The 26,287-nt window shown below is 49.3% G+C and overlaps 2 protein-coding genes across 2 annotated transcripts; one reads left to right on the top strand and one right to left on the bottom strand.

Annotated features, from left to right (window-relative positions):
* Window positions 1–7,129: 7,129 nt before the first annotated feature.
* On the bottom strand, window positions 7,130–16,878 carry LOC123189841 (UDP-glycosyltransferase 82A1). Its single transcript, XM_044602347.1, has 2 exons — window positions 16,333–16,878; window positions 7,130–8,481 (listed from the first exon to the last, which is right to left on the bottom strand). Exons 1-2 carry the CDS (start codon window positions 16,823–16,825, stop codon window positions 7,439–7,441), a joined length of 1,536 nt encoding a protein of 511 aa, XP_044458282.1. The 5' UTR covers window positions 16,826–16,878; the 3' UTR covers window positions 7,130–7,438.
* A 6,424-nt stretch (window positions 16,879–23,302) lies between these two features.
* On the top strand, window positions 23,303–24,617 carry LOC123189840 (ATP-dependent Clp protease proteolytic subunit). Its single transcript, XM_044602346.1, has one exon. It carries the CDS (start codon window positions 23,521–23,523, stop codon window positions 24,277–24,279), a length of 759 nt encoding a protein of 252 aa, XP_044458281.1. The 5' UTR covers window positions 23,303–23,520; the 3' UTR covers window positions 24,280–24,617.
* Window positions 24,618–26,287: the final 1,670 nt, after the last annotated feature.

Raw genomic sequence — 26,287 nt, 5'->3', positions numbered from 1 at the left:
ACCATGTCTATTGGTGTATATGCATGAAGAAACTCCATGCAAATGGACCGTTATGACTCACTTGATTTTGAATCACTTGAGATATGCAAATCATACCACATGGGCAAGATGACTGAAAAGCCTCGTTTTCAGTAAGATGGAACAAGATAGCAACTCGTTGGAAGTAACACATTTTGATGTGTACAGTCCAATGAGTGCTGAGGCATGCAGTGAATATCGTTATGTTCTTACTTCACAGATGATTCGAGTAGATGTTGAGAATATTTTCTTGATGAAACACAAGTCTGAATTATTGAATGGTTCAAGTAATTTCAGAGTGAAGTAGAAGATCATTGTGACAAGAGGATAAAATGTCTATGATATGATCATAGAGATGAATATCTGAGTTACGAGTTTTTGCACACAATTAAGACATTGTGGAAATTGTTTCGCAATTAATACCGCCTGGAACACCATAGTGTGATGGTGTGTCTGAACATCATAGTTGCACCCTATTGGATATGGTGCGTACCATGATGTCTCTTATCGAATTACCACTATCGTTCATGGGTTAGGCATTAGAGACAACCACATTCACTTTAAATAGGGCACCACGTAATTCCGTTGAGATGACACCGTATGAATTATGGTTTAAAAAAAACCTAAGTTGTCGTTTCTTAAAAGTTTGGGGCTGCGACGCTTATATGGAAAAGTTTCAGGTTGATAAGCTCGAACCCAAAGCGGATAAAATGCATCTTCATAGGAAACCCAAAACAGTTGGGTATACCTCCTAATTCAGATCCGAAAGCAATATGGATTGTTTCTTGAATCGGGTCCTTTCTCGAGGAAAGGTTTCTCTTGAAAGAGTTGAGTAGGAGGATGGTGGAGACTTGATGAGGTTATTGAACCGTCTCTTCAACTAGTGTGTGGCAGGGCACAGGAAGTTGTTCCTGTGGCACCTACACCAATTGAAGTGGAAGCTTATGATATTGATCATGAAACTTCGGATCAAGTCACTCCCAAACCTCGTAGGATGACAAGGATGCGTACTACTTCAGAGTGATACGTAATCCTGTCTTGAAGGTCATGTTGCTAGACAACAATGAACCTACGAGCTATGGAGAAGCGATGGTGGGCCCGGATTCCGATAAATGGCTCGAGGCCATAAAATCCGAGAACGGATCCATGGACTTTGGTGGACTTGCCCAATGATCGGCAAGCCATTAAGATAAATGGATCTTTAAGAAGAAGACGGACGTGGATGGTAATGTCACCGTCCATGAAGCTCGACTTGTGGCGAAAAGTTTTTCACAAGTTCAAGGAGTTGACTACAATGAGATTTTCTCATCCGTAGCGATGCTTAAAGTCCGTCGGAATCATGTTAGCATTAGCTGCATTTATGAAATCTGGCAGATGGATGTCAAAACGAGTTTCCTTACCAGTTTTCGTGAGGAAAGGTTGTATATAATACAATCAGAAAGTTTTTGTCGATCCTAAGGATGCTAAAAGGTATGCTAGCTCCAGCGATCCTTCTAAGGACTGGAGTGAGCATCTCGGAGTTGGAATGTATGCTTTGATGATGATCAAAGATTTTGGGTTTGTACAAAGTTTATGAGAAACTTGTATTTCCAAAGAAGTGAGTGGGAGCACTATAGAATTTCTGATGAGTATATGTTGTTGATCAGAGATGATGTAGAATTTCTAGAAAGCATATAGGGTTATTTGAAAGGTGTTTTTCAATAGAAAACCTGGATTAAGCTACTTGAACATTGAGCATCAAGATCTATAAGGATAGATCAAAATGCTTAATAATACTTTCAAAATGAGCACATACCTTGACATGATCTTGAAGGTGTTCAAGATGGACCAGTCAAAGAAGGAGTTCTTGCCTGAGTTGTAAGGTACGAAGTTAAGACTTAAAGCTCGACCATGGCAGAATAGAGAGAAAGGACGAAGGTCGTCCCCTATGCTTAAAACGTAGGCTCTTCAGTATGCTATGCTGTGTACCACACCTGAAGTGTGCCTTGCCATGAGTCAGTCAAGGGGTACAAGAGTGATCCAAGAATGGCTCACAGACAGCGGTCAAAGTTATCCTTAGTAACTAGTGGACTAAGGAATTTTCTCGATTATGGAGGTGGTAAAAGAGTTCGTCGTAAAGGTTACGACGATGCAAGCTTGACACCTATCCGGATAGCTCTGAGTAGAGAGACCGGATACGTATTATGGGGCAACAATTTAGAATAGCTCCAAGTGGAACAGTTGTTTGGAATAGCTCCAAATAGAGCGTGGTAGCTGCATCTAGGAGATGACATAAAGATTTGTAAAGCACACACAGATCTGAAAGGTTCAGACCCGTTGACTAAAACCTCTCTCACAAGCAACATGATCAAACTTAAAACTCATTGAGTATTAATCACATAGTGATGTGAACTAGACTACTGATTCTAGTAAACTCTTGGGTGTTAGTCACATGGCGATGTGACCTGTGAGTGTTAATCACATGGCGATGTGAACTAGATTATTGACTCTAGTGCAAGTGGGAGACTGTTGGAAATATGCCCTAGAGGCAATAATAAAAGTATTATTATTATATTTCCTTGTTTATGATATTTGTCTTTTATTCATGCTATAACTGTATTATCCGGAAATCGTAACACACGTGTGAATACATAGACCACAATATGTCCCTAGTGAGCCTCTAGTTGACTAGCTCGTTGTGATCAACAGATAGTCATGGTTTCCTGGCTATGGACATTGGATGTCGTTGATAACGGGATCACATCATTAGGAGAATGATGTGATGGACAAGACCCAATCCTAAGCATAGCACAAAGATCGTGTAGTTCGTTTGCTAGAGCTTTGCCAATGTCAAGTATCTCTTCCTTTGACCATGAGATCGTGTAACTCCTGGATACCGTAGGAGTGCCTTGGGTGTATCAAACGTCACAACGTAACTGGGTGACTATAAAGGTACACTACAGGTATCTCCGAAAGTATCTATTGTTTTATGCGGATCGAGACTGGGATTTGTCACTCCGTGTAAACGGAGAGGTATCTCTGGGCCCACTCGGTAGGACATCATCATATGCGCAATGTGACCAAGGAGTTGATCACGGGATGATGTGTTACGGAACGAGTAAAGTGACTTGCCGGTAACGAGATTGAACAAGGTATCGGTATACCGACGATCGAATCTCGGGCAAGTAAAATACCGCTAGACAAAGGGAATTGTATACGGGATTGATTAAGTCCTTGACATCGTGGTTCATCCGATGAGATCATCGTGGAACATGTGGGAGCCAACATGGGTATCCAGATCCCGCTGTTGGTTATTGACTGGAGAACGTCTCGGTCATGTCTGCATGTCTCCCGAACCCGTAGGGTCTACACACTTAAGGTTCGATGACGCTAGGGTTATAAAGGAAGCTTGTATGTGGTTACCGAATGTTGTTCGGAGTCCCGGATGAGATCCCGGACGTCACGAGGAGTTCCGGAATGGTCCGGAGGTAAAGATTTATATATAGGAAGTCCTGTTTCGGAAATCGGGACAAGTTTCGGGGTCATCGGTATTGTACCGGGACCACCGGAAGGGTCCCGGGGGCCCACCGGGTGGGGCCACCTGCCCCGGGGGGCCACATGGGCTGTAGGGGGTGCGCCTTGGCCTACATGGGCCAAGGGCACCAGCCCCAAGAGGCCCATGCGCAAGGAAACTTGGAGAGGGAAGAGTCCTAAAGGGGGAAGGCACCTCCGAGGTGCCTTGGGGAGGATGGACTCCTCCCCATCCTTAGCCGCACCCCTTCCTTGGAGGAGGGGGCAAGGCTGCGCCCTCCCCCTCTCCCTTGGCCCTATATATAGTGGGGAAAAGGAGGAGCAATCAGACCTAAGGCCTTTGGTTGCCTCCCTCTCCCTCCCGTGACACATCTCCTCTCCCGTAGGTGCTCGGTGAAGCCCTGCAGGATTGCCACGCTCCTCCACCACCACCACGCCGTTGTGCTGCTGTTGGATGGAGTCTTCCTCAACCTCTCCCTCTCTCCTTGCTGGATCAAGGCATGGGAGACGTCACCGGGCTGTACGTGTGTTGAACGCGGAGGTGCCGTCCGTTCGGCACTTGATCATCGGTGATCTGAATCACGACGAGTACGACTCCATCAACCCCGTTCACTTGAACGCTTCCGCTTAGCGATCTACAAGGGTATGTAGATGCACTCCCCTTTCTACTCGTTGCTGGTCTCTCCATAGATAGATCTTGGTGATTCGTAGGAAAATTTTTGAATTTCTGCTACGTTCCCCAACACTTCCTTGGCATAGTGGTCGTTCGTCGTGCTGACGGGTTCTTTCTGCATCAGCAGAAGTACGCCCATGAGCTTCTCGAGCGCGTGGGTATGCTTAACTGCAAAACCGCACCCACGCCTGTTGACACCAAGGTGATGGTGTCTGCTTTGGAGGGTTCCCCTGCGCCAGATGCGACGTTCTATCGCTCCATCATCGGCGCCCTGCAGTATCTCACCCTCACTCGGCCCGACTTGCAGTATGCAGTTCAGCAGGTGTGCCTCCACATGCACTCCCCGCGTGATTCTCATTGGACTCTGGTGAAGCGTATTCTTCGGTATATATGAGGCACTATGACCATGGGACTCACCCTGATGGCTTCCTCCTTCATCGACATGGTCGCCTACTCCGACGCTGATTGGGCTGGCTGCCCGGACGTGTCGCTCTACGTCAGGCTATTGTGTCTACCTCAGGCCCTCGCTGATATCGTGGTCGTCCAAGCGGCAGCCCGCGGTCTCTTGCTCGAGTGCCGAGGCGGAGTATCGGGCAGTGGCTAACGCCATTGCTGAGTGCTCTTGGCTCCGTCAGCTTCTCCAGGAGTTGCTTTGTGTGGTCCCCAAGGCCAGGATCGTCTACTGTGACAACGTCTCCGCCGTCTACCTCTCTGCCAACCCCGTCCACCATCGTCGTACGAAGCATATTGAGCTCGACATTCACTTCATTCGCGAGCAGGTGGCTCTCGGGAAGGTTCGTGTTTTGCACGTTCCTACCACTCGGCAGTTTGCCGATGTAATGACTAAGGGACTACCGACCCCAGTCTTCGAGGAGTTTCGGTCCAGTCTTTATGTCTCCGGCGACGCTTCGACTGCGGGGGGGGGGGGGGTGTGTGTTGAGCGTACGTTGTACACTGCATATGTATAGGACTAGGGTCTGTATTTATACTGTTGTATCTCTCTCTCTCCCCCCGTATATTTGTACATCTTGGGAGACAAGTAGAGACCGGTCCACCCTGTACCTATATATGTGCACCATGCACACGATCAATGATTATCGATTCGTGCAATCTCATTCTTCCTAACTAACACCGCGGCCCAAAAGTCGTGATGCCTGGCCAGCCACCTCGTCGCTGTTCCGCCCCGGGAAGAGGAGGGCGAGTCCACCGCAGCCAGGGGCCACTGCCCCAACGTACCAACACCGGAGCAACGACGGGAGCCTCGACGCCACCAGCAGCCAAGGCGGCGAGATCCGGCCGAGCCAGAGCAGGCCGACCGCACAGCCCTCCGTGCCAGCAGCGCACTGCCAGCCCCCACGTCGCTCCCGCACCACTCCCACTCCACCCGACCATCACCGAGCCGCCTAGCCATGGCCACCACGCCAGATCAGATCCATAGTGCCGCCATAGCCAATCCACCACTGGTCCCTGCCAGAATCGGCCGCCGTGCTGCCCCAATAGCCACAGAAGCCAGCACGCCACCCCCAGGTCCCAGGGCCGCTGCCCCGGTGTCCACTTGCCGCCGGCTGGACGCCTCGTCCAGGGCCGAGCGCCGCGCCAATGAGGTATCTCCCAGTGCAAGAGGAGAGGGCCCGCCGCCGTCGACCGCCGTGTGGGCTTTACCCGCCGACGTTGCACAACAGCAGCGAGGGGAGGGGCTGGAGTAGGGGGGAGGGGGGTGGCGGCGGCGCCGCCGCTAGGGTTCGCCCGAGCCGGCCCATGGGAGCGACGCCGGCGCGGTTCACGGTTGCGGACCGTTTAGGGCTTTTATGAAGTCATATTAAGCAGGGCTCATCTAAGCATTATGTCTAAAAGATAAGGAAAAAGTCTAAAATAAACCTTGAACTCATAGACAAAAGCTAAATGGAACCTCAAACTTTGAATCCCGAAAATCAGCACACCGAACTCTCTGATCCCGGTCTATTTTTAACCTTGAGTGAGCTCCCAAACAGGGATTGTTGACGTGGCATGTTAAATCCCGGGATTGTTAGCTCTGGACTTGACTGGGCCGGCCCATCAGGCACGCAGCAAGTTTTTTTTTCCTTTTCTTAAGGCGTGACGTAAAAAGTCTCTCTATTCCTCAAAGCGCGAAGTAACAAAAAGACTCTGGCAGAGTCAAACTAGGGACCAGGCTGAGTTGAGCTCATCCCGCTAGCCACTAGAGCAGACAACTATGAGCGATGTAGTAAAAGGCATGTTGTATTTAAGCGGCGGCCGAAGCGTTAGAACTTTTAAAACATTTTTAGGACAATATTAAAAACATAAACAAATTTGGAAATGTCCGAACATTTTATAAAGTGTGAGCACTTTTTGAAATTCTGAATAGTTTAAGAAAGAACTATTTTTTGAAAAAGCGAACACTTTCTGAAACATAAACATTTAGAAACATGAAGAAAATTTGAAAGTGCAAACACTATTTGCGAATTGTAAAACTGGGAACAAATTTTGAAACCTGAACAAATGTGCAAAGAAAATGTTTATGACATCTATAAAATATCGCGAGTTTAGATAAATGTATGTGGCATTTCAAAAATAATTGTGCAATGTAAAATAATATTCGTGCGATTCAAAAAATGTGCTTGTGGAATTTAAAAAAGTGTACACAATGTAAAAAAGATTTTGCGTGATGTAGAAAAATGTGTCAGACCCTTAAAAGACTATATGTGACATGTGTTTGAAAGAAGTGTATACAATTTGAAAAATGTGTAACAGAGTAAAAAATGTTCATGTAGTTTATAAAATGTTTATTGTCGTTAAGAAAATGTAAAACGTGTATTTGGAAAAATATTACCGTGTATTCAAAAAAGAATTGAAAACATGTATATTAAAAAATATACGTAATGTATTTGAAAAATGTCAAAAGTGTATAAAAAATATTCCATGTCTGTGCTAAAAACGTACGTTGGCTACCGAGAATAATTAGACTTGTGTAAAAAAAACCAGTTACCGGTAAAGAAACAAAATAAAAGCGAAAAACTAGAGCAGCACGAGCAACTCACCTAGTGGGCCGGCCCAATTCAGCGAATCCCAGCTAAATCCTTTCAAGGTTCAAAATAGACCGGGATCCGAGAGTTTGGTGTGCTGATTTCAGGGATTTAGAGTTCAGGGTTTCATTTAGCTTTCGCCTACAAATTTAAGGTTTAATTTGGACTTTTTCCAAATGATAATGTACAAGATAGGCACAAAAGTGTTCGACCTCTACAATATGCTGTGCATCTGCATCGACAAAGGAGGATGGTCCCTCCTAATTTCGTTTACGAAGGACTTGACGTTCCGTTGCGCCAAGCTCGTCGCCTCGGCCGTCACGACTCTCTCCCTCAGCCCGTCCATCTTCTCCTGCAGACGCCTCCCTTCCTTGCCCTCCATGACCCTCTCGATGCAGTCCTTCACCTCGTCCCTGCTCATGCCGCCGCCGAGCCTGATCCCGATCCCCCACACCCGGGTGATGTAGGCGCAGTTGATGAACTGGTCGCCGGAGACGGGGCAGCACAGCAGCCGCACCCCGTGCCGTATGGCCTCGACGGTGGAGTTCCAGCCGCAGTGCGTGAGGTAGCAGCCGACGGCGCCGTGGGTGAGCACCTCCTCCTGCGGCGCCCAGCCTACCACCTTGCCGCGGCCGGCGGCGGCCACCCTGTCGGCGTAGCCGTCGGGGAGCCCCGCGCGCCACGACGGGTCCTTCCTGAGCGCCCACAGGAAGGGCCGGCCGGTGGCCTCCAGCCCCAGCGCGAGCTCGCTGACCTTCTCGGGCCCGATCGGCCCCACCCAGCTGCCGAACGAGACGTACACCACTGACGCCGCACGTTGCCTGTCCAGCCAGCCCATGCACGTCGAGTCTGCCTGCCACATGCTGCTGGGCTGCTGCTGCTTGCACGGTGCCACCGGGGGCCCGTCGCCTTTCGCTCGCTGCTCCGTGCTGGTGTCGCCCCCGCCGGCCGCCAGCAGCGGCCCCACCGGGAGGACCCGCGGGCCCTGCCGCGCCGGGTGGCCGTCGTCTGCGGCGGCGACACCGCCGGCCTCGCCGGGAAAGGAGTTGACGAGGACGGATCGGAAGCTCCGCGCGCGGTGCAGAGCCCTCAGCCAGAACGCGAACCTCGATTTCTGGGTGGCCGAGTCGCCCACGAGCCATGGCAGCTCACCGTTGTTGAGCTCTACCTCTGCCGGCAAGATGTTGAGGGCTCGAAGCATCTTGCCCTGCCTGAGCCCGTCGTCGTCGGACTGATTCGGCGATGACTGAGGGGCACCTGCACGTTGGTAAAAATCGACGGGTGAATTAGTGAGATGCAAAACTCATCGATTCTACTGCATGCAGTGCACTCGTGCCGACATATGCTGTGCGCTAGCTAGATCGAACTAACACGGACGCACGCATAGTGTAGAAACTCAGGCCGCCCACAAGTTGTGAGTTCCATCCCACGTGGGCTTTTTTTTTAGGGAAAATCATGCCGCTTTATTTAACCGTAGCTAGGAATCTCGTCTGAAATTACATCTAAAATAAAGTCTGGTGGCGAGCCCACCCAAATCTCCGAACGGTTCTTCCCTATCCCTACTTTTGCTAGTTTATGAGCGGCTACATTCCCAGACCGACGAATCCATGTCACCTTGGACTCCTCCATAGACCGAAGCATCGCTTTAATCTCCTCCACCCATGGGCCTGCAGCAGACAAATCCTTCTGCGAGTCGTTAAGCTTCTTGACCAAAGACAAGCAATCAAGCTCCACATGCACCCGTGTGAAGTTTAGATCGATTGCCATTCGAACGCCTTGTCTGCACGCTAACACCTCGACCATCTCAGGACCAACTGTATTTGGGAAGAAGTGGCACAATTCAGCGCGAAACGCCGCTTGGTGATCGCGAAGAACCGCTCCACCTCCTCCTTTCTCCCCGTGCCTGGAGACCGCGCCGTCGGAGTTGATCTTTACCCATCCAGCTTCGGGAGGTACCCATCGCTGAATAGTCTTTGGCTCCGATTGTGACGCCCTCGTCTCGTGAGATGCTCTCCATTCTGCAACATGCATCTGCACTATAGCTGTTATTTCATGTGCTAATACAATATTCCGCCCGTCCCTTGCCTCATTCCGTGCCAGCCAGAAGCTATAGGCCGCCTGAAGCATAACCTCCTTCTCGTCGTCCTCCGCCCGGGCAAACCAGTCAAGGAGCCAGGATGCTAGAGCTCGCTGAGTCTGAATGTGTCTCGGTGGTTCTTCCAACACCAAGCCGACCTGTTCCCTTAGCAACTCCCAGAACATGACTGAATGCTGGCAGCCCCAAAATCTATGCATTATAGTTTCTTCACGGGCACACACAACACAAAAAAACGCCCGGCTTGATCCGACGTCGGTGGAGTTCTGCCCCTACAGCAAGCCCGTTGCGGATCATGCGCCACATATGAATTTTGACCTTGCCTGGCGCACTTGTATCCCACAGCTCCAAATATCCTTTGTGCATAGCTACCGAACTCGAGGACTCCGGCTGTCCGGACCTCGTTCTGTTCAAGGCCATTCGTAGGTGGTATGCTGATCTAACGGTAAATACACCATTACGCGTAAAATTCCATGCAAGATAATCATCAGCCCCCGGGCCGCCAATCGCAATTTGCTTCACGTCCGTAGCATCTGCCACTGTAAACATCTGATCCACCAACTCCTCATTCCACGACACACCATCAGGGTTGATTAAGTGAGCCACCTTGGTCACACCCTGTATGTATACTTGGCCTAGGGGTTTGGTGCTCCCATTCCGAGGTATCCACGAGTCGTGGTGAATGTTAATGTTGAGCCCCGCCCCAACTCTCCATATGAGGCCCTCCCTTAGCAAATCCCGGCCGTGCAAGATACTCCTGAAAGTGAACGAGCCCGAGGCTGGGCAGGAAGCAGACAAAATTGAATTATCTTGAAAATACCTTGCTTTGAGCACTCTAGCACATAGAGAAGTTGGAACTTGAAGAATACGCCATGCTTGTTTCGCCAACAAAGCTTGGTTGAATGCCTCGGGGTCACGAAACCCCATACCCCCATCCCTCTTGCTCGCACACATCTTCTCCCAAGCGATCCAATGGACCTTTCTCTCACCATTCATTGCACCCCACCAGAATTTGGATGAGATTGAAGTCAGGTTCCGGCACATCTTCTTCGAGAGGTGAAACCAACTCATGGTATAGGTCGGTGTCGCTTGCAGGACAAATTTGACGAGAGCTTCTCTAGCTGCTTTGGGCAATCCTTGCCCCTTCCAACCACACACTTTACCCTTAGCACACTCCGTAACATATTTAAAAGTGCCATCCTTGGACCTACCAACCAGTGTTGGGAGGCCCAAGTATCGTTCACTAAGAGCCTCAGATTGAATCCCCACAATCTGCTTAATCTGATCCTTCATCACATCATGGCTTCCTTTTCCAAAAAAGATGGAGGATTTCTGCAAATTTACCTTCTGTCCGGATGCTTTTTCATACTTTTCAAGGATCTGTTTTAGTGTTTCCATATTCTCCTTGGTTCCCTCAAGGAAAACTATACTATCATATGCAAACAACAAGTGAGTTATATGGGGGCCAGTGCTCCCAAACTTCACCCCGGAAAGCTGTTTGTCAGTTTGAGCCTTCTTGAGTAGCGCTGAAAAACCCTCCACACAGAAGAGGAACAAATATGGTGACAACAGATCCCCCTGTCTTAAACCCCGAGAAGGTGTAAAGCTCCTGGATAGCCCACCATTTAACTTTACAGAAAAATGCGCCGAGGTGACGCATCTCATTATCATTGCGACCCACATCGGATCAAAACCAAAACGTGTCATAACCCTCTCCAGGAATATCCACTCCACTCAGTCATACGCTTTCATTATATCCAACTTAATCGCACACAAACTCTTCTTTCTTTTCCTTTTGCGAATAGCGTGTACACACTCATATGCCACCAACACATTATCAGTGATCAGACGCCCGGGCACAAAAGCGTTTTGTTCTTCAGAGATTAAAAGTGGAAGAATACCCTTCAACCTATTCGCCAACACCTTGGTGGCAATCTTGTACAAGACGTTGCATAAACTGATGGGGCGGAACTGTGAAAGCAGCTCCGGTGAGTTAACTTCCGGAATCATGACAATGATTGTATCATTAAAATCAGCCCGGGTCAAAGCCCCACTCAAAAAACCCCGAACGGCCGTGCATACATCACTCTTCACCAACGACCAGTGTCTTTGGTAAAAGAGAGCAGGTAACCCATCTGGCCCCGGCGCTTTCGTCGGCCACATTTGAAACAACGCAGCTTCAATTTCCACATCGGAGATAGCAGATGTTAGCTTGGCGTTCATATCGTCCGAGACCAGCTGATTAATATTTTCTAGTATCTCCTGTGCATCCACTGATCCTTCTGATGTAAACAAAGATTCATAAAAACTGGTTGCCAACTCACGCATCTCCTCGTCTACCATACATCTCGTACCATCCTCCCTGCGCAAAACACGAATGGTGTTTTTCCTCTTGCGATGCGACGCCCGATTCTGAAAATATTTTGTGTTTTGGTCACCCGCCCGCAACCAGTCCACACGCGATCGCTGCCGGTACAACATCTCCTCCCTAGCATAGATTTCGCGCAGCTGTTTTTCAATCTCTCGGACCTCCAGTGAGGTACCAGAGATGTCAGCCCTGCTTCGTGCATCTGCGAGCTGCGTCTTCAACTTTGTTATCTGCCTCCGGATGGATCCGAACACCTCCCGTGCCCAGCGCTGCATACTCCCAGTCATCTTGCTCGGTTTTGCCCACACTCCTGCCACCGTGTTTTCATCTGTACTCGCGTCTGACCAGGCCTGGGCGATCATGGTGTCATGTTGCTCGTGCCTCGTCCAAGCCTCTTCAAACTGAAACGGCCTCGGCCCTCTATCTCTTGCGCGCGGAGCCGTCTCCAGCGCTCTAACCAGGATAGCTTGGTGATCTGACTCCTCTGTCACTAGGTGTTCCACATATGTTTCAGGGAATAGCTCCAAAAATGTGTCCGTGCACGTAGCTCTGTCCAGTCGTACCTTAATGTTTTCTGTCCCGTCACGTTTGTTATCCCATGTGTATGGGTAACCACAGAACCCCAGATCTGCTAGACCGCACTCCACCAAACAATCCCTAAAGTCCTCCATCTGCGCAAAAGGTCGCCGATTACCCCCTAGCTGGTCAGTTTGGAATAGAGCTTCATTGTAGTCTCCAACACAAATCCATGGAAGATCATCTTGTGCTTTTAGGAACCTAATTGCATCCCATGATTTCTTGCGCAACATGGGCTCCCCATAGAAACCAGTGAATCTATAGGTCTTCCCCTCCCATATCATTTCTGCATCTATGAAGTATTGGCACCAAGGCCTAATGTTAACCTGCACATTATCTCTCCACCAAAGAGCCAAACCCCCGCTTAAACCTTGACAATCAACTGCAACACCACTTCTAAAACCCAAACTCCATTTAAGTTTCTCCATAGCTCTCGCCTTCTTCTTCGTTTCTGAAAGAAAAACCACCGCTGGGTTGTAGGACCGTATCAGGTCTCTGAGTTCGCCAACCGTCGAGTCCAACCCCAAGCCTCGACAGTTCCAGGCTAGGAAATTCATTGCGTCCGGCGGTCCCCCTCGTCGGGGTCCGCCGATGAATCATTATTCTCCGATAGCCGGTCAAAAACAATAGATGTCTTCCTCCTCGTATCTCTGATGAACTCATCACTTGACAGTTGCTTATCCGGATCATTTTTTGCCACCCAAAACTGCCTAGGCCCTCTCTTCCTACCTTCATAATCAAAGCTTGGTTGTTGGTAGCCACGTTGAACTGGTCTGTACTCCTGCCTAGGCTTCCTGACAAAGTGACCTCTCTTCCTGCCCCCACCTTCCCCAAACCTCTCCCTATCCCTTTGTTCATCACCTCTCCGCAAATCACCCCTGTTATGATGTATGTGGCTTCCTCCCTCCTCCTCCCGCATATCCTCTCTTCTATCTCTTGAGCTGCTAGCATAGCGTTGTTGTCCTTGGAGTTTATTTCTCAAGTCCCATTCCCTCTTCTGCTCTAAATCCTGTCTGAGGTCGTGCCCCTCCCTTCTTTCATACTTATTTTTCTCCTTCAAAGGGCTAGTAACTTCTCCTCTGTCGGTTTTAGCAGCCACGCCAGTGCGTGCTCCTTCCGATCTGGTAAACTCATCCTGCAGGTTACGTTTTGTTGGAGCCTCAGTTTTGTCAGAATTGGGATGACGCCTTGGGTCGCTATCGCCCGTACGTCTGTTGCCCCAGCTGTTGCTGCACCCAGCTGGCCCATGAGGTCCTCCTTTTGCTCCATTCGACCGTCCCGGGGACGCCCTTAACCAGCCACCCCATTGTTGGGACAAGTCCAAAGGGGGAACACATATGCCTTCTGCATGAACCATCCTACCACACTCAAAACAAAAGTGAGGCACCTTCTCGTAGTAGAAGTCAAACCAGGTCCCCAACTTGTCATCTTTGGACGTTTTGAGATTGAAACCTCTCACCAACGGTTCAAACACATTAATCTTTGCTCTAACCCTCAAATATTGTCCCCTTGCTATACCATCCTTATCAGTGTCCACTCGTACAATCTCCCCCAACCAATTCCCAAGAGCTCTACCAAAGGATTCAGTCCTCTTGTCCGGTGGTAAGTCGTCCACCCGAACCCACACATCAGTTCTATCGAAAATCATCTCTGACGGCCTAGTTTTGCCTTCATATTCCTTCAAGATCAACACGCTGAAATCATATTGCCATGGCCCGTTGTTCATTGCATGTTTCCAGTCTCCTTCGCTGCCAAAGTGAACCTCAAATATGTTGGAACCGAGGTCCGCAAACTTGGCCACTTTGTGCAAACCCCAGGCCCTTTGCATCGCGCGCTTGACCGCGCTCATGATCATCGGCCTCGGCGAGCATACTTTACCGACGGCTGACCATCGATTATTCCTTGCACTCACCTTCTCCGGTTCCTCAAACACGAACCCCTCTGTCTCCTTATCCATCAGTACCATGCCCCCAAGCCTCGCTGAAAGGCTCGACGTAGGATCTGGCGTCTTGCTTTCCACCGGAGATTTAGAGGAGGTCCAGCTTGATGTACCATCCATCTTGCGTTGCGGCGTCGCCATCCCCTTTTCCTCGGCCGCTGGAGTGTTCTTCCTGCCCGAGGCCAGTGCCTCTGCATCCCCCTGCCTGCCGTTCGTGTTCCTCTGGTGTGCCATCCCCGAGCCCGATGCACAGCTAGTTCGGCTGGTAGATTTCTTCTGGTTCGCCCCGCCTATGGACACCCTGGTGTTGTTATGAATCCTCGGAGTAGTCCCAGCCGCCGCCGCCGCCGATGTCGATCCCATCTGTTCCGAAACCCTAGCCCCCTTTTCTCCAGCCTTCTCCGCCATCCGCTCCGTCAGCGACGAAGACGGAAGATCACCGGTCGGTCCTGAGTTCAGCGATGTCGCCGTCCACGAACCACCGTATCCTCTCTCACCCCCGCAGCTCAAACCCTAACCCTAGCAGCGGTAGACGTTCGCCATGCAATCGCCTCCCATCGCCTTAGAGTTTTCCTGGGTGGTGGACCCCGGCTGTGTGCGTTCCATCCCACGTGGGCTGATTGGTGACGTTCAATCATGCACCCGAAGCTCATCCGATCCAAGGGACCGACCGAGTTGGCAACTGCCGTCACATCGCTTGATGTAGTACATGTACTGCTCGTACGTCAGTACGTGATTGCTCTTCCGGACCGATCGATGGATTGGATCGACCGGTCAGGCCAAGTCGATCGTGTTGTCGTCTTCCGCATCATCTGGTTGCTACACCACAACCGTAATCCGAAGAGAAAGACTATTCCCCGTTGCATATATGGGAAAAGGCTACACTGTACTGCACGAGCCAGCCAGCCAGAGGGCCCAGGTTGGTTCGTCCAATAGCTTGTGTCTATGTCTAAAGAAAAAAGGACGCATGCAGCTGATTTAGTTTCTCTACCACGGAAAAACCCGTGCATGGATCCCACAAATTGCTAGTACAGACGTAAAAAGAGGGGCAAAAAATCAATCGCCCAAATGATTCGACAAGATCTGTTAATCGGCCGAGGCGACTCAAGCATCAATTGTTCGTTAAATATTATCCTTTCTACATGTGCGAGCGTACTGCATGATGCATGCACATCTCGCCGTGATATTGTACCCTCCCTTGGTGAGTAAGAACCGATCATGTGTCGACTGCCGATTTGCCGAGGGGGGAGGGTCAACTTGGTGAGTTGCCATCTGGGCCAAGTATGATCAGCTACAAAAAGGCTGCCTCACAAATACTCGAATGTGTTGCTGGCCCTGGCCGGCCCCAAGACAAGATGGATCAGATCCACACAGCACTCGGCTGTAGAGGGACCAAACGAAAAGAAAGACGGGTCCCCGACTAATATTTTCACATGCCAAACCCAATCATGTTTGGCCATTCATCAACTCTCCAAGCAGCTGTAGAAAATACCCCAACGGACGAGTTGTACGTAACGGTTCCAAGATCCACCGACTGAACGCACGCCACTTATCCTCCTGGCATGTTCAGTGTGGTTGCTAACATATGCATGCGTAGATCATGAATAGTTTCTGTGATTTTCATGGTTTCCGGCCGTACATATATCATATCATCAACTTTCCTTTCCTCACAAGGTGAATACATATGTTGTGGAGCTAGCTCTTCTCATGATCTCATCTAACTAAGCTGAGATGTTTGATGAGTATGGTGTGGTGTGTGTGGAGATGGCTAGATCTCGGAGACACATATTTCTATCTGGGGGGAGCATCGTACGTAGTGCTTCGAGCCTTAGATTTAGGATCATGCCTGACGTACCGCTAACACTTTTGTTGCAACTTGCGACCGTACGTAGAAAAGCATGTGGGGGCGTGTGGCATGCATGCCGCACCAAGCACGCAAGATCAAGGATCTTAAAAAGTTCTTAACCCTATATATACTTTGTTTTAGAATTTAAATATGTTAAGCTTTAGTTTTCCCGGTCGCCAGGTCAACTCTAACCATGTTACGCGCGCGTGCGAGCTCCGGTGGTTCGCAGTGTGCCTACGTTCGGGAAGGAAGGAAGGAAGGGAACCACCCCAAGCATGGCGTACCAGATTCTGAGATGAGCCCCTCCTCCATGAGCTCCGGGATGGCGGCCACCACGCGGTAGCTCGCGAGCATCACTGGCCAGAACCCGGCCGCCGGCACGCCGCACCGCTCGGCCACGGGGACGGCCCACGACGCCAGCACGTCCACCACGACGCAGGCCACGCGCCGGCGCGCCAGCAGGCGCTCTAGGTGCGCGGGCATGTGGTGCTCCATGGCGTGCCCGAACTCGGCGAACCCCGGCGGGTCGCCGTCGCCGACGTCCGCGACACCGCTGGGGATGGACGCCAGCGCCACGCCGCCGCCGCCATCGCGGTCGTCGTCGTTGCCGGCCGTCGTCCGAGCGATGCGGCGGTGGATGAAGTCCGGCACGGCGACGGTGGCCGCGACGCCGTGCGCGGCGAGGGCGCGCGCCAGGAGCAGCATGGGGGTGACGTGGCCCTGCGCCGGGAACGGCACGAGGAGCACGGCCGGCGGGGTGGCTGCCTCGGCGCCCATGCCGCCGTCGACGTCTCGCGGTTACGGATCTCCGTGGCCTGGGCTCAATTAGTTTGGACACACGTGGCTGTGGCCAACGGATGCGTCGTGAGTGGAATTTATAGTGGTGGTCGCGTGCTGAGCCAATTCCCTGCTGGCTCCGTTGCTGTCCGTTTCTTTAAGCTTCACGTTTTTTTTCCTCACTCTCCCCTTGGCCACTTGGGGAATAGGCTAAATTTCTGGCTGCGCGTGTTAAATTTCTGGGGCTGAAATCGATTCTTTCCAAACGGAGTATCGCCGTGTAAGTCGATCGACTCGCGAATTCAACACGTGACCGATTAGGGACAGTTTGTTGTTTTATTAACGGCTCCGGACAACCAGCGCTTTTGCATGCATGCGCGCCACTGGCAGGACGCACCGCATGCCCGATCGATCAGAGTGCCTTCTCGCCGAACGAGCCTTTTGCTTTGTACTCCCTCCGTTCTAAATTACTTGTCGCAGGTATGGATGTATCTATATGTATTTTAGATCTAGATACATCCATTTCTGCGACAAGTAATTTGGATCGGGGGGAGTATAAGTATAAGGCCCTTCCCACTGCTCCACCGTGGATAGGTGCTAAGCATGCTATATAAGATTGGTTAGACTAGCCATAATGGGTAGTAACTTAGAGTAGTAACATGTCAATGTTATTAGTCTATGTTACTACCTCTATAGTGGGGAGTAACATATATGTGGTAACATGCAACACTTCATTTATTAAGCCATGGATTCATTTTGCATTGATATGTGTGATGTTACTCATACTACTAGTAACTAGCTATGTTACTACTTTGCTCTCTTTCTTCATTTATTGATCGCCACATCATCCATTCTATCTAAATATGCGTGATGTTTACTACCTATGTTACTCCCATTGTGGGTAGTCTTATAGTGGAGATAACATAAGTAGTATCATATACTTGGGATTTGCAAACATGCTTATGTGGCAGGCAATTAAAGAAGAGAAGAGATGGTTATAGTAACGTAGATAGATACCGTAACATAATAAATATGATGCTACTATGTGTCATGCATAGCAATAAATGAGACCACCAATGATACTAATTTATGATACTATGCACTATGAAGATAGTAACATATGCATGTTACTAGTCTAAGTTACTCCCCACTATGACCAGCCTTAGTAAAAAAATGACATGGCACAACATTAAGAAAGAGAGAGAGCACTTTAATTACCCCAGAAAGAACCAATGCCAAGCGCGTGAACCTAGCCAAACCACTTAAATAATACAATTTGACCAATGCATGAAAGATTTTAGGTGCTAACTCATTAAATAAACTGAGTTTAGCAACAACTAGTTAAGCACATATGCATTAGGGAGTTGAGTTGCTAAGGTATTTAATGCACTTAGCACCTCATCTAAGCACATTTGCATTAGAAGAGGCCTAAGAGCGTCTACAGTCGGGTGACCTATATCCGTCTCATACGTCTGGGTAGGCCGTCCGATTACCGATCGGTCATAAAATACCGACTCAACCAGAGCTCTCAAACATGCCTCAAACGCCCGGGTTGACCGGCACCCCTCATATCCGTCCTGCATTTAGGGCGAATATGAGACGGCCTGAGCACACCCGGGCACGCCCGCCACATCAGCCTGGCCCACCCCCGACCCCAAAAAACCCTGCACGGTAGAAACCCTAGCTCACTCCGCTCCCCTCCCCGACGCTCCCATTTTCCCAATCTGCCAAATCTCTAGCGTCGGCGAACATGTCCAGCACCGGCAGCCACTCCGACAGCAACTCTGGAGACGAGGAGGAGTTGGCGCTCCATATCGCGCTCGAGCTCTCGCGGGTCGATACGGGCGGCAGCTCCGGGTCCGGTGCAAAAGCCCCCCGTCGCCCGCCGCGGCAGCGCGGATGCCGGCGTCGTCCGTTCCCGCCCCGCGCGCGCATCTGCGAGGCCTGCCCGATCTGCTCCTCCTGCCCGACAGCCTCCTCCACCTCCGGCTGCTGCTCCGCGCGGGCAACGGTGGGTTCTAGTGCCCGCTCAGCTGATGTCGCGGATGCGTACTCTAGAGTCGGAGGCACGAGGTACCCGCCGCGAGAGGCAGAGGGCAAGGGAGATGGCAGGGCGGGTCCGACGGGCCTGCGCAGTCTGCCCGTCGGCGTCGGGTGCCCGACGAGGAGGACCACCTCTTTGAGTAGGCGTGCCGCCGATCACTGACTGAGGCGGAGACGAAGGCCTGACGGCTCCAGAGGCTCAACGCCAAGCAGCTCCGACTCGACATTGAGCAATCTGAGCGGGGGGTGGTGGATGCAGCGAGGGAGGCATCGAGGGTGGCCAAGCTCAAGCGTAAGCAAGACCGCGTCGTCCGACGCTTGCAAGGCTTCATCGTCATCTCTGATTCCACCTCCTCTGACGGGTCCGACGGCTCCGACATGGACCCACCTCCTGCCGCGGAGTCCTACAGTTGCGCCGGCGACCGGAAGGGCAAAGGGCCAGCAAGGAAGTGGTAAAAATCCGTCCTTTTTCAAGTTTTTAGTTGTAGTTTGAACTTGTCCATCGTATTATGTGTATTATGTGAACTTTGATTGTCTTTTGATGATCCGGCTGTTATCTTTTGATGAACCGATTGTGCACTTATATGTTCACTCATGATCTACGTAGTTTCTATCAATGTTGCATGGTTTAGTATATGAATATAAGGGACGGAATATGAGATACGTGGGTGTGAAGACGTGGATATAGAGAGTGCCCGCTTAGTATCTGTGGACACATCCGGGCGCGTCCGCGTATGTTTGAGGGGCCGGATTTGCATTTTTTTTTTGATAAAGGAGGGGCCGGATTTGCTGAGTCCGACTGTAGATGATCTAAGTACGGAGGAAAACATCCATGTGTATATGCTGGCTTGGTCACACACCATTGCCTGCCCGGCCTCTCCTCTGAAGGCTGCGACTGCAACATCGCCCTACATGCATGCATGAACGGGCTCCAGGATTACATACACTGTTTACTTAACAAGACAAATAAGCATGCATTAAGAACTTCAAAGTTCACGTATGAACAAACTAACCACCAGCGGTTGTACTGTCAACACAGACGCACTTGTAATTAGTGCGCACCATCGAGAATGGTTTAGTGTGACATCGCATAAGTTCAGAGCCCCTTGCACTACACAGTCGACAGAAAGCTGCAGCGAGCATCTTTCTCATAGGATTACGGCGCCGCCTTTTTCCCCCTTCTTTTTTTAAGACTAACGGCGCCGCTGGTCGTGCCCCCGTCACCATGGGCCCGAAAGTTGTTAACACGCGCACGTGTAATTTGGCGAGCACTCCGTTATTACCTGCAAAAATATCTGCCAATTGCCCAAACCTGAAGTTTGGTGACGGTGCTTTGTAAAGGAAAGCTGCCGAAACCAAGCCGACTTTGCAGCAGTGAACAAAACGGTCACATCAATCCTCGGCCTGTTGTCGCTACGTGCCATGCCCAGCAATGGTTTCTGTTGAAAACACAGAAGCTCATGTCGATCACTTCGTCACTTCTCGCAACTGCACGGCCGGAATTGGTTCTTCGAGACGGCGCAGACCACCCTCTCTCGCTTGGTTCTTATCGGTTCGTGAGAGTGACCGCAGGCGGCCACTGTTGATAAATTGATAGGGCAAAGACTTTAGTAGCCTCATTTTCAATTTATAAACTGTTACACAGGTGCTATCAAGTGACCAAACATCAACCTCTCACTTGGTTCTTATCCGTTCATGTTTTCAGATAAAAGGCAAAGGCTCTAGTGCAATAATACAAGTACCAGTGCTCGCAAAAAAAAGGTACGGTAACAAAAATAATACCCCCTCCGCCCCCAACTGTTTGTCGCGGAAATTGATAGAATCGGATGTATATAGAACTAAAAATACATCTAGATTCAACCATTTCAGCGACAAGTAATTCGAGATGGGTAGAGTATATTACAACTTCTCTCAAACACAAAGAGAACATAACACTGATGCAACGATCGGATACATTCTAGGCTGCCGTGCTTCTGTTGGCAGCATGTGTTAAAATTATGTTGAATATGTGTATTGGGCTACAGTCAGATTTGGCGTACACGGAGGGTTAGGTGTTTGAGATGGACATGTGTAACCTGGGATTAGTATGTAAGGTCACCGCGGGTAGTCAAAAATAGATGAGACACAACTTTGACTAAGACAGAGATCACGAGAGGAACGGTCCGGGCGCCCGTGGTAGGGGTGGCCGAACCGGCCATGGTGAGGGTCGTTGGAGCGTTGTCCGGTGGCCTCGAGATCTTGTCATGGTTTTGTACCATGTGATTGGTACATTGAAAAATGTGCCCATAATCAATGCTCCGGGATACGCCGCGATGGTGAACCTCGTTGACAAACATTGTGTGTCTTGTCTATAACATGTTTTTTAATAGTGTGGACCTCTCTAATCTTGTGTTGCACCCCCCTAACAAGTTTGGAGCGTCACCCCCCCTCCTAACAAGTTTGCAATCCATTACATCGGCCCAGAGGGTTTGAGAAACAGAACCATGCCGCAAAACAAAACAAAAGAAGATGTTGAAGTCGTTGCACCAATGGCCAGCTGATTGCTCTCCTTGAAGGACACACCAACTGCTAAGATCTCAAGAGACCAGCATATTCAGGGACACAAACTCTCGCAGGCCCTTCACATGCACCGGATTGAATATCATCGAGGTAGGTAGAGATCGAAGACACCTTATTGACATGACATCACCGCCACTACCTCACCGATGTCGCTAGGGAACAGAACATAAGGAAAAAAAAGGACGAGTTCCCACTCTTCTTGCCGCCGCCGAGGATATCGAACAGGAAAGAGGAGGAAGGCCGATGCGGCGGTGTGGGGAGAGACTTGGCGGATAGGGTTGAGAGTGGTTGCGTGGGTTATTTTTAGATGAACGAAAAGGGTGTGCTTTTTCTGTAAGGAAAAGGAATTTGCTAATTCTCATCCGAATTACTATAGTTACATCTAACACTTGTACTGTTTGATCAATTAAAAAAATCCGTGTAAATGTTAACATAAAATCGGCTAGTGTAAGGGTTTTTCCCTAAAAAAAGTAGTGTAATATTTAGATGAGGCTTTTTTTAATAATCAGATTTTTTGAGGTTTTTTTAAGAATTAGATGAGACTTGGTTGATTCTCATGATGAGAACTAGCCACATTTTTTTAAGCATCGCCACATCATAAGGCCCTGTTTGATAGCTGTAGAAGCTGACTTTGTTAGAGAAAGGTTCAGAACCCACCCTTTCTTTCTTGCAGGATTGAGAAGATTGTGAATTTAGAACCTTTTAGATGTACAAAAAGAAAGAGGATTGTGCTTGTAGGTAATGATGGAGAGAAGAACAAATTTATGGTATGGGGAGAGTGGTTTCACAGATTGTACTTGTACAGAAAGAGAGTGGATGGTGTTTCTTTTCAGAAGATAACTTTTGCCGGCCATTATGTTGCTTGTAAGCAGAATACTTATTGATTTAGTTCTCTCACCACAGATTTTGCTGAAGCTGTAATTTGTATTGAGTTATATATATTGTGTCAATCCTAACATTAGTATATGCAGCCCAAAATGATGAGATTACCAATGGTGTTACATGTCATAATATGCTTAGTTCCTTAGTTCTGTTTATCTGCATCTTTTGCTTTCAGTCCATGGACACATGCAAGATATGCAGAACCACAAACTAGATGCAATCTGATGTTCCCTTGGTAGAACCTGCTTTCAGAAAATAGTACCCAATGTTCCATGCTTTCCACTCTCTTTTCGTGATTGTTTTGTGATTCTGTAAATAAAGGGAAACTGTTTTCAGATCCCCATCCCAGCACAACACTCATCATGCAGTTTGATATAGCTTGTGATATTACCTTGCACGTCTGAAATCATTATATTGTACGAATACCTTTGCCGGTCATTAGGTAGAGTTGGAGTTGGTTCTGCTCAGGGGCGGATCCAGCCCAGCCTAGCGCCCCGGGCCCCCTTTGTATACTGTAGCAACTGCTACAGTATTTTCCCTACAACCCACAAAGAAAAGGACTGGGATCAGGTGACATGCGCTACGGTGACATGCACGATGACATGCGGCCCAAATTCAAATTTAAACATTGCGAAAAAATCTGAAAAAAATCGTGCATATTCACAACACATATTAAGATAACCCCTAAAAATTTCAGATCAAAATTTGAAACATACATCAAGAAACGAAAAAGAGAAACTCAGATGTGAATAGTCTACACAGAACACAGCTAAAGATTTTTTTGAGGTTTTTTTTATTGAGGGATTTTTTTGAGGAAAAAAATCCTAAAGAAAAATGGGAGATCTCCTTCCAGTCTCCTCAAGCTTTCTGGTAAGGGCCCATAAGAGCTCAGCCCGGCCCAAGTTGAACAGATAAGAAGGAACAACCTCACCCTTTCCCCCACACATCGCAACCCACCACTACCTACCTGTTCCTCCCCCATCCTCGCAGCCTTTGTAGCCTCACTCTCACCTACAAGCCACCCCCACCAATGGCGTCCCCACGAACCCACCCCCTCCCGACCCCACCATGCTTCCCCACGGCCCCACTCGTCTGACCCTAACCCCAACCTCACCTCTCCCACCCCGCCGTCTCGGTCTCACCTCGCCGCGCCGGGACCCAAGACCAGACCCAATCCCCTAAACCCGGCCCCAAACCCTAGCGCCGCCGCCATGCTGCGCCGCCTCGCCTCCGCCGCCGCCCCGCGGGCCTTCTTCTCGCCCTCCCCGGCGGCGGGCCACGCCCCGCGCCGCGAGTACGGGCTGGTCCCCATGGTCATCGAGCACACCTCCCGCGGGGAGCGCGCCTACGACATCTTCTCCCGCCTCCTCAAGGAGCGCATCGTCTGCATCCACGGGCCCATCGCCGACGACACGGCCTCGCTCGTCGTCGCGCAGCTGCTCTTCCTCGAGTCCGAGAACCCCGCCAAGCCGATCCACCTCTACATCAACTCCCCCGGCGGGGTCGTCACCGCGGGCCTCGCGATCTACGACACCATGCAGTACATCCGCTCCCCGGTCACCACGCTCTGCATCGGCCAGGCCGCCTCCATGGGCTCGCTGCTGCTCGCCGCCGGCGCGCCCGGCGAGCGGCGCGCGCTGCCCAACGCCCGGGTTATGATCCACCAGCCGTCGGGCGGTGCCTCCGGGCAGGCCTCCGACATTGCGATCCAGGCCAAGGAGATCCTCAAGGTGCGCGACCGCCTCAACAAGATCTACGCCAAGCACACGGGCCAGGCCATCGACCGCATCGAGCAGTGTATGGAGAGGGACATGTTTATGGACCCAGTGGAGGCGCACGCCTGGGGGCTCATCGATGAGGTCATCGAGCACCGCCCAATTTCACTCGTTTCTGATGCCGTGAGCAGCGAGCCGCCGAAGAACGCCGGAGGAGGGGAAAACAAGGGAACAGAGGAGCCGTCTCCAGCTTGATGGGTGGTTGCAAGGTGCAATCCTTTTTGCGTTCCTGTAGCTGTCTCGTTGGATTTCAACATTCAATGCTTAATTCTTACATAAGGTTACAACTTGTTATTCTGCGGCAGACGGTTTATCACTAGCTAAGCTGATGTTTTGCTACTTGCATTAATCTGCTGCTGATGATGGATGCAATCCTTGCTTGCTTACTTATAGCCATATCACAGTTGACGTTATGTTTGTCTGAAATCAAGGTAGCCCAACACAAAGGATAAATGCGGCATGTTTACAACAGTAGGCACATTTTTTGTTGGCCTATTGGAGCAAGTTGGGAATGGTATAAAACAAATTTCTAATTGGTGATTCTTGTATCTTGTGTTCGATAATTTTAGTTGCGCCTTGTTGATGTATGTGATTTCATTTAATGAGTTGATACCATAATTTTAGTTTTGCCTCCTTCATTATTTTATTTCATTCCAAGAGTCATCCATCAGTTGGAATTTCATACAATCAATGCTGTCCAGTTTGTCTTTTGTAAAGAAACAACTTTATTGTTTAATTCAATGCTACTAGTAATATATCACTGACGACCACTATCTTTCAAGGGCATTAATCTGTAATAGTACCTTTACCTTTATATTACTAGTATAATAGAAGAACATGCAGCCTATCACTGAAAACAAACCCATTGTGACAAACTGCTTTTGCATTTGATAGGTCAAACCATATGAATTGAGCCATAAGTTAACTAATACTCCCTCCGTTCCAACCATGACAAGAATTATGGAACGAGGGAGTACACAGTAGTCAGTCGGCCATGTTATTGCACCACGTCTGTTATATACAGAGATTTCTAGCATTCTCCTGGTGCTATCCTTATGCAGCATATATGTATGTTACTGGCAATAAAGTTTGAGGATCCATTGTTTCCTTAATAGGTGTCTCGTATGGAGCACATTCCTGCGAAATTGTCCAGTATTGGAGTAATATGTAAGCAGTACCTTGTCTGTTTGAGCTTTGGGTATAGCTTATATTTATTCAAGTCTATAGCATGGACCATCTGGTGTGAGAATTTTAGGCTCATCAGAAATAATGCTAATTTTGAATGGTTCATTAGAGTTTAATATAGGTCAACGGGTCTGTAGATGGTTTACTGTACATCTGTTCATCCAATCATAATAGGACCTCTTAGCAGTTCTTAAGTAGCACTTTCTACTAGACATAAATCATCTAATGAGAGGCTTCCTGGCCTGGCTGGCAGCAGTATTTGGCCCATTTATGCTTGATATACACATGGCACAAATATGCTTAAGAGACTTTTAATATGCATCATAGTTTGGACCTTGAAGGCGTACCTAAATTTCGAACAACAAAATATTTGACTACCTTATAGGTTTACAGAAATTATGCCCTGTAGCTGGATGACACATTTGCAGCACTCCTGTTAGATCTAAAAGTTTGTGTTTGGCTAGGCTTGGTTTGACTGACTCTCTTTGAGTGTGTGCTGGTTAGATCGGTTGCTCTTGAGCTTCGTCTGATCGTCTTGGGCCTTGGCAGTTGGCACTCTTGTGTTTGGATTAGGTGATATTCCTTGATGTCTTGTGTGCATGTGTTCCTCTAGTCCCTATCCCTAAGCTCTCGTGTCCTATTTTTGTTTTTGTCTTTTATTTCTTTTGTTTTCTCAGTTTTTACCGGGCTTTGTGGTTTTCGGAGTTAGTACAAAGTTGAGACACTTATTTTGGGACGGAGGGAGTAGTAAAATCATGTAAGCCACCGCCAGTTGTGGAAGGATAGACTGCATAATCTTTGGCAGCTAAATTAGTAAAATTGTGTAAGCCACCAGCATGATGTTCAGTTCAACCAAGTTTTATGGTCTGGAGTTCCAAACATATTCTGCTTGATTTCTGCGGTGAACTGTAGATTAGATGTTACAAATTGTCACTGTTCAGGATATCGGTAACTGGTACCATATTGTCGGGTGCTGAGTAAGGATGGCGAGTTTTCCAGTTAATTGGCCGATAAATCA

This window comes from Triticum aestivum, chromosome 2A (genome assembly GCF_018294505.1).
Source record: "Triticum aestivum cultivar Chinese Spring chromosome 2A, IWGSC CS RefSeq v2.1, whole genome shotgun sequence".
Lineage (NCBI taxonomy): Eukaryota > Viridiplantae > Streptophyta > Magnoliopsida > Poales > Poaceae > Triticum > Triticum aestivum.
Note: the sequence above shows the minus strand (reverse complement) of the source record. Positions and strands in the feature narration are given on the sequence as shown.

Excerpts from the sequence above, each read along its gene's own strand:
- LOC123189840 (XM_044602346.1), top strand. The coding sequence starts at position 23,521 with ATGCTGCGCCGCCTCGCCTCCGCCGCCGCCCCGCGGGCCTTCTTCTCG.
- LOC123189841 (XM_044602347.1), bottom strand. The coding sequence starts at position 16,825 with ATGGGCGCCGAGGCAGCCACCCCGCCGGCCGTGCTCCTCGTGCCGTTC. Across the intron at positions 8,482-16,332 it reads GGGGCTCATCTCAGAATCTG|GTGCCCCTCAGTCATCGCCG; the intron begins GTACGCCATGCT and ends ACCAACGTGCAG.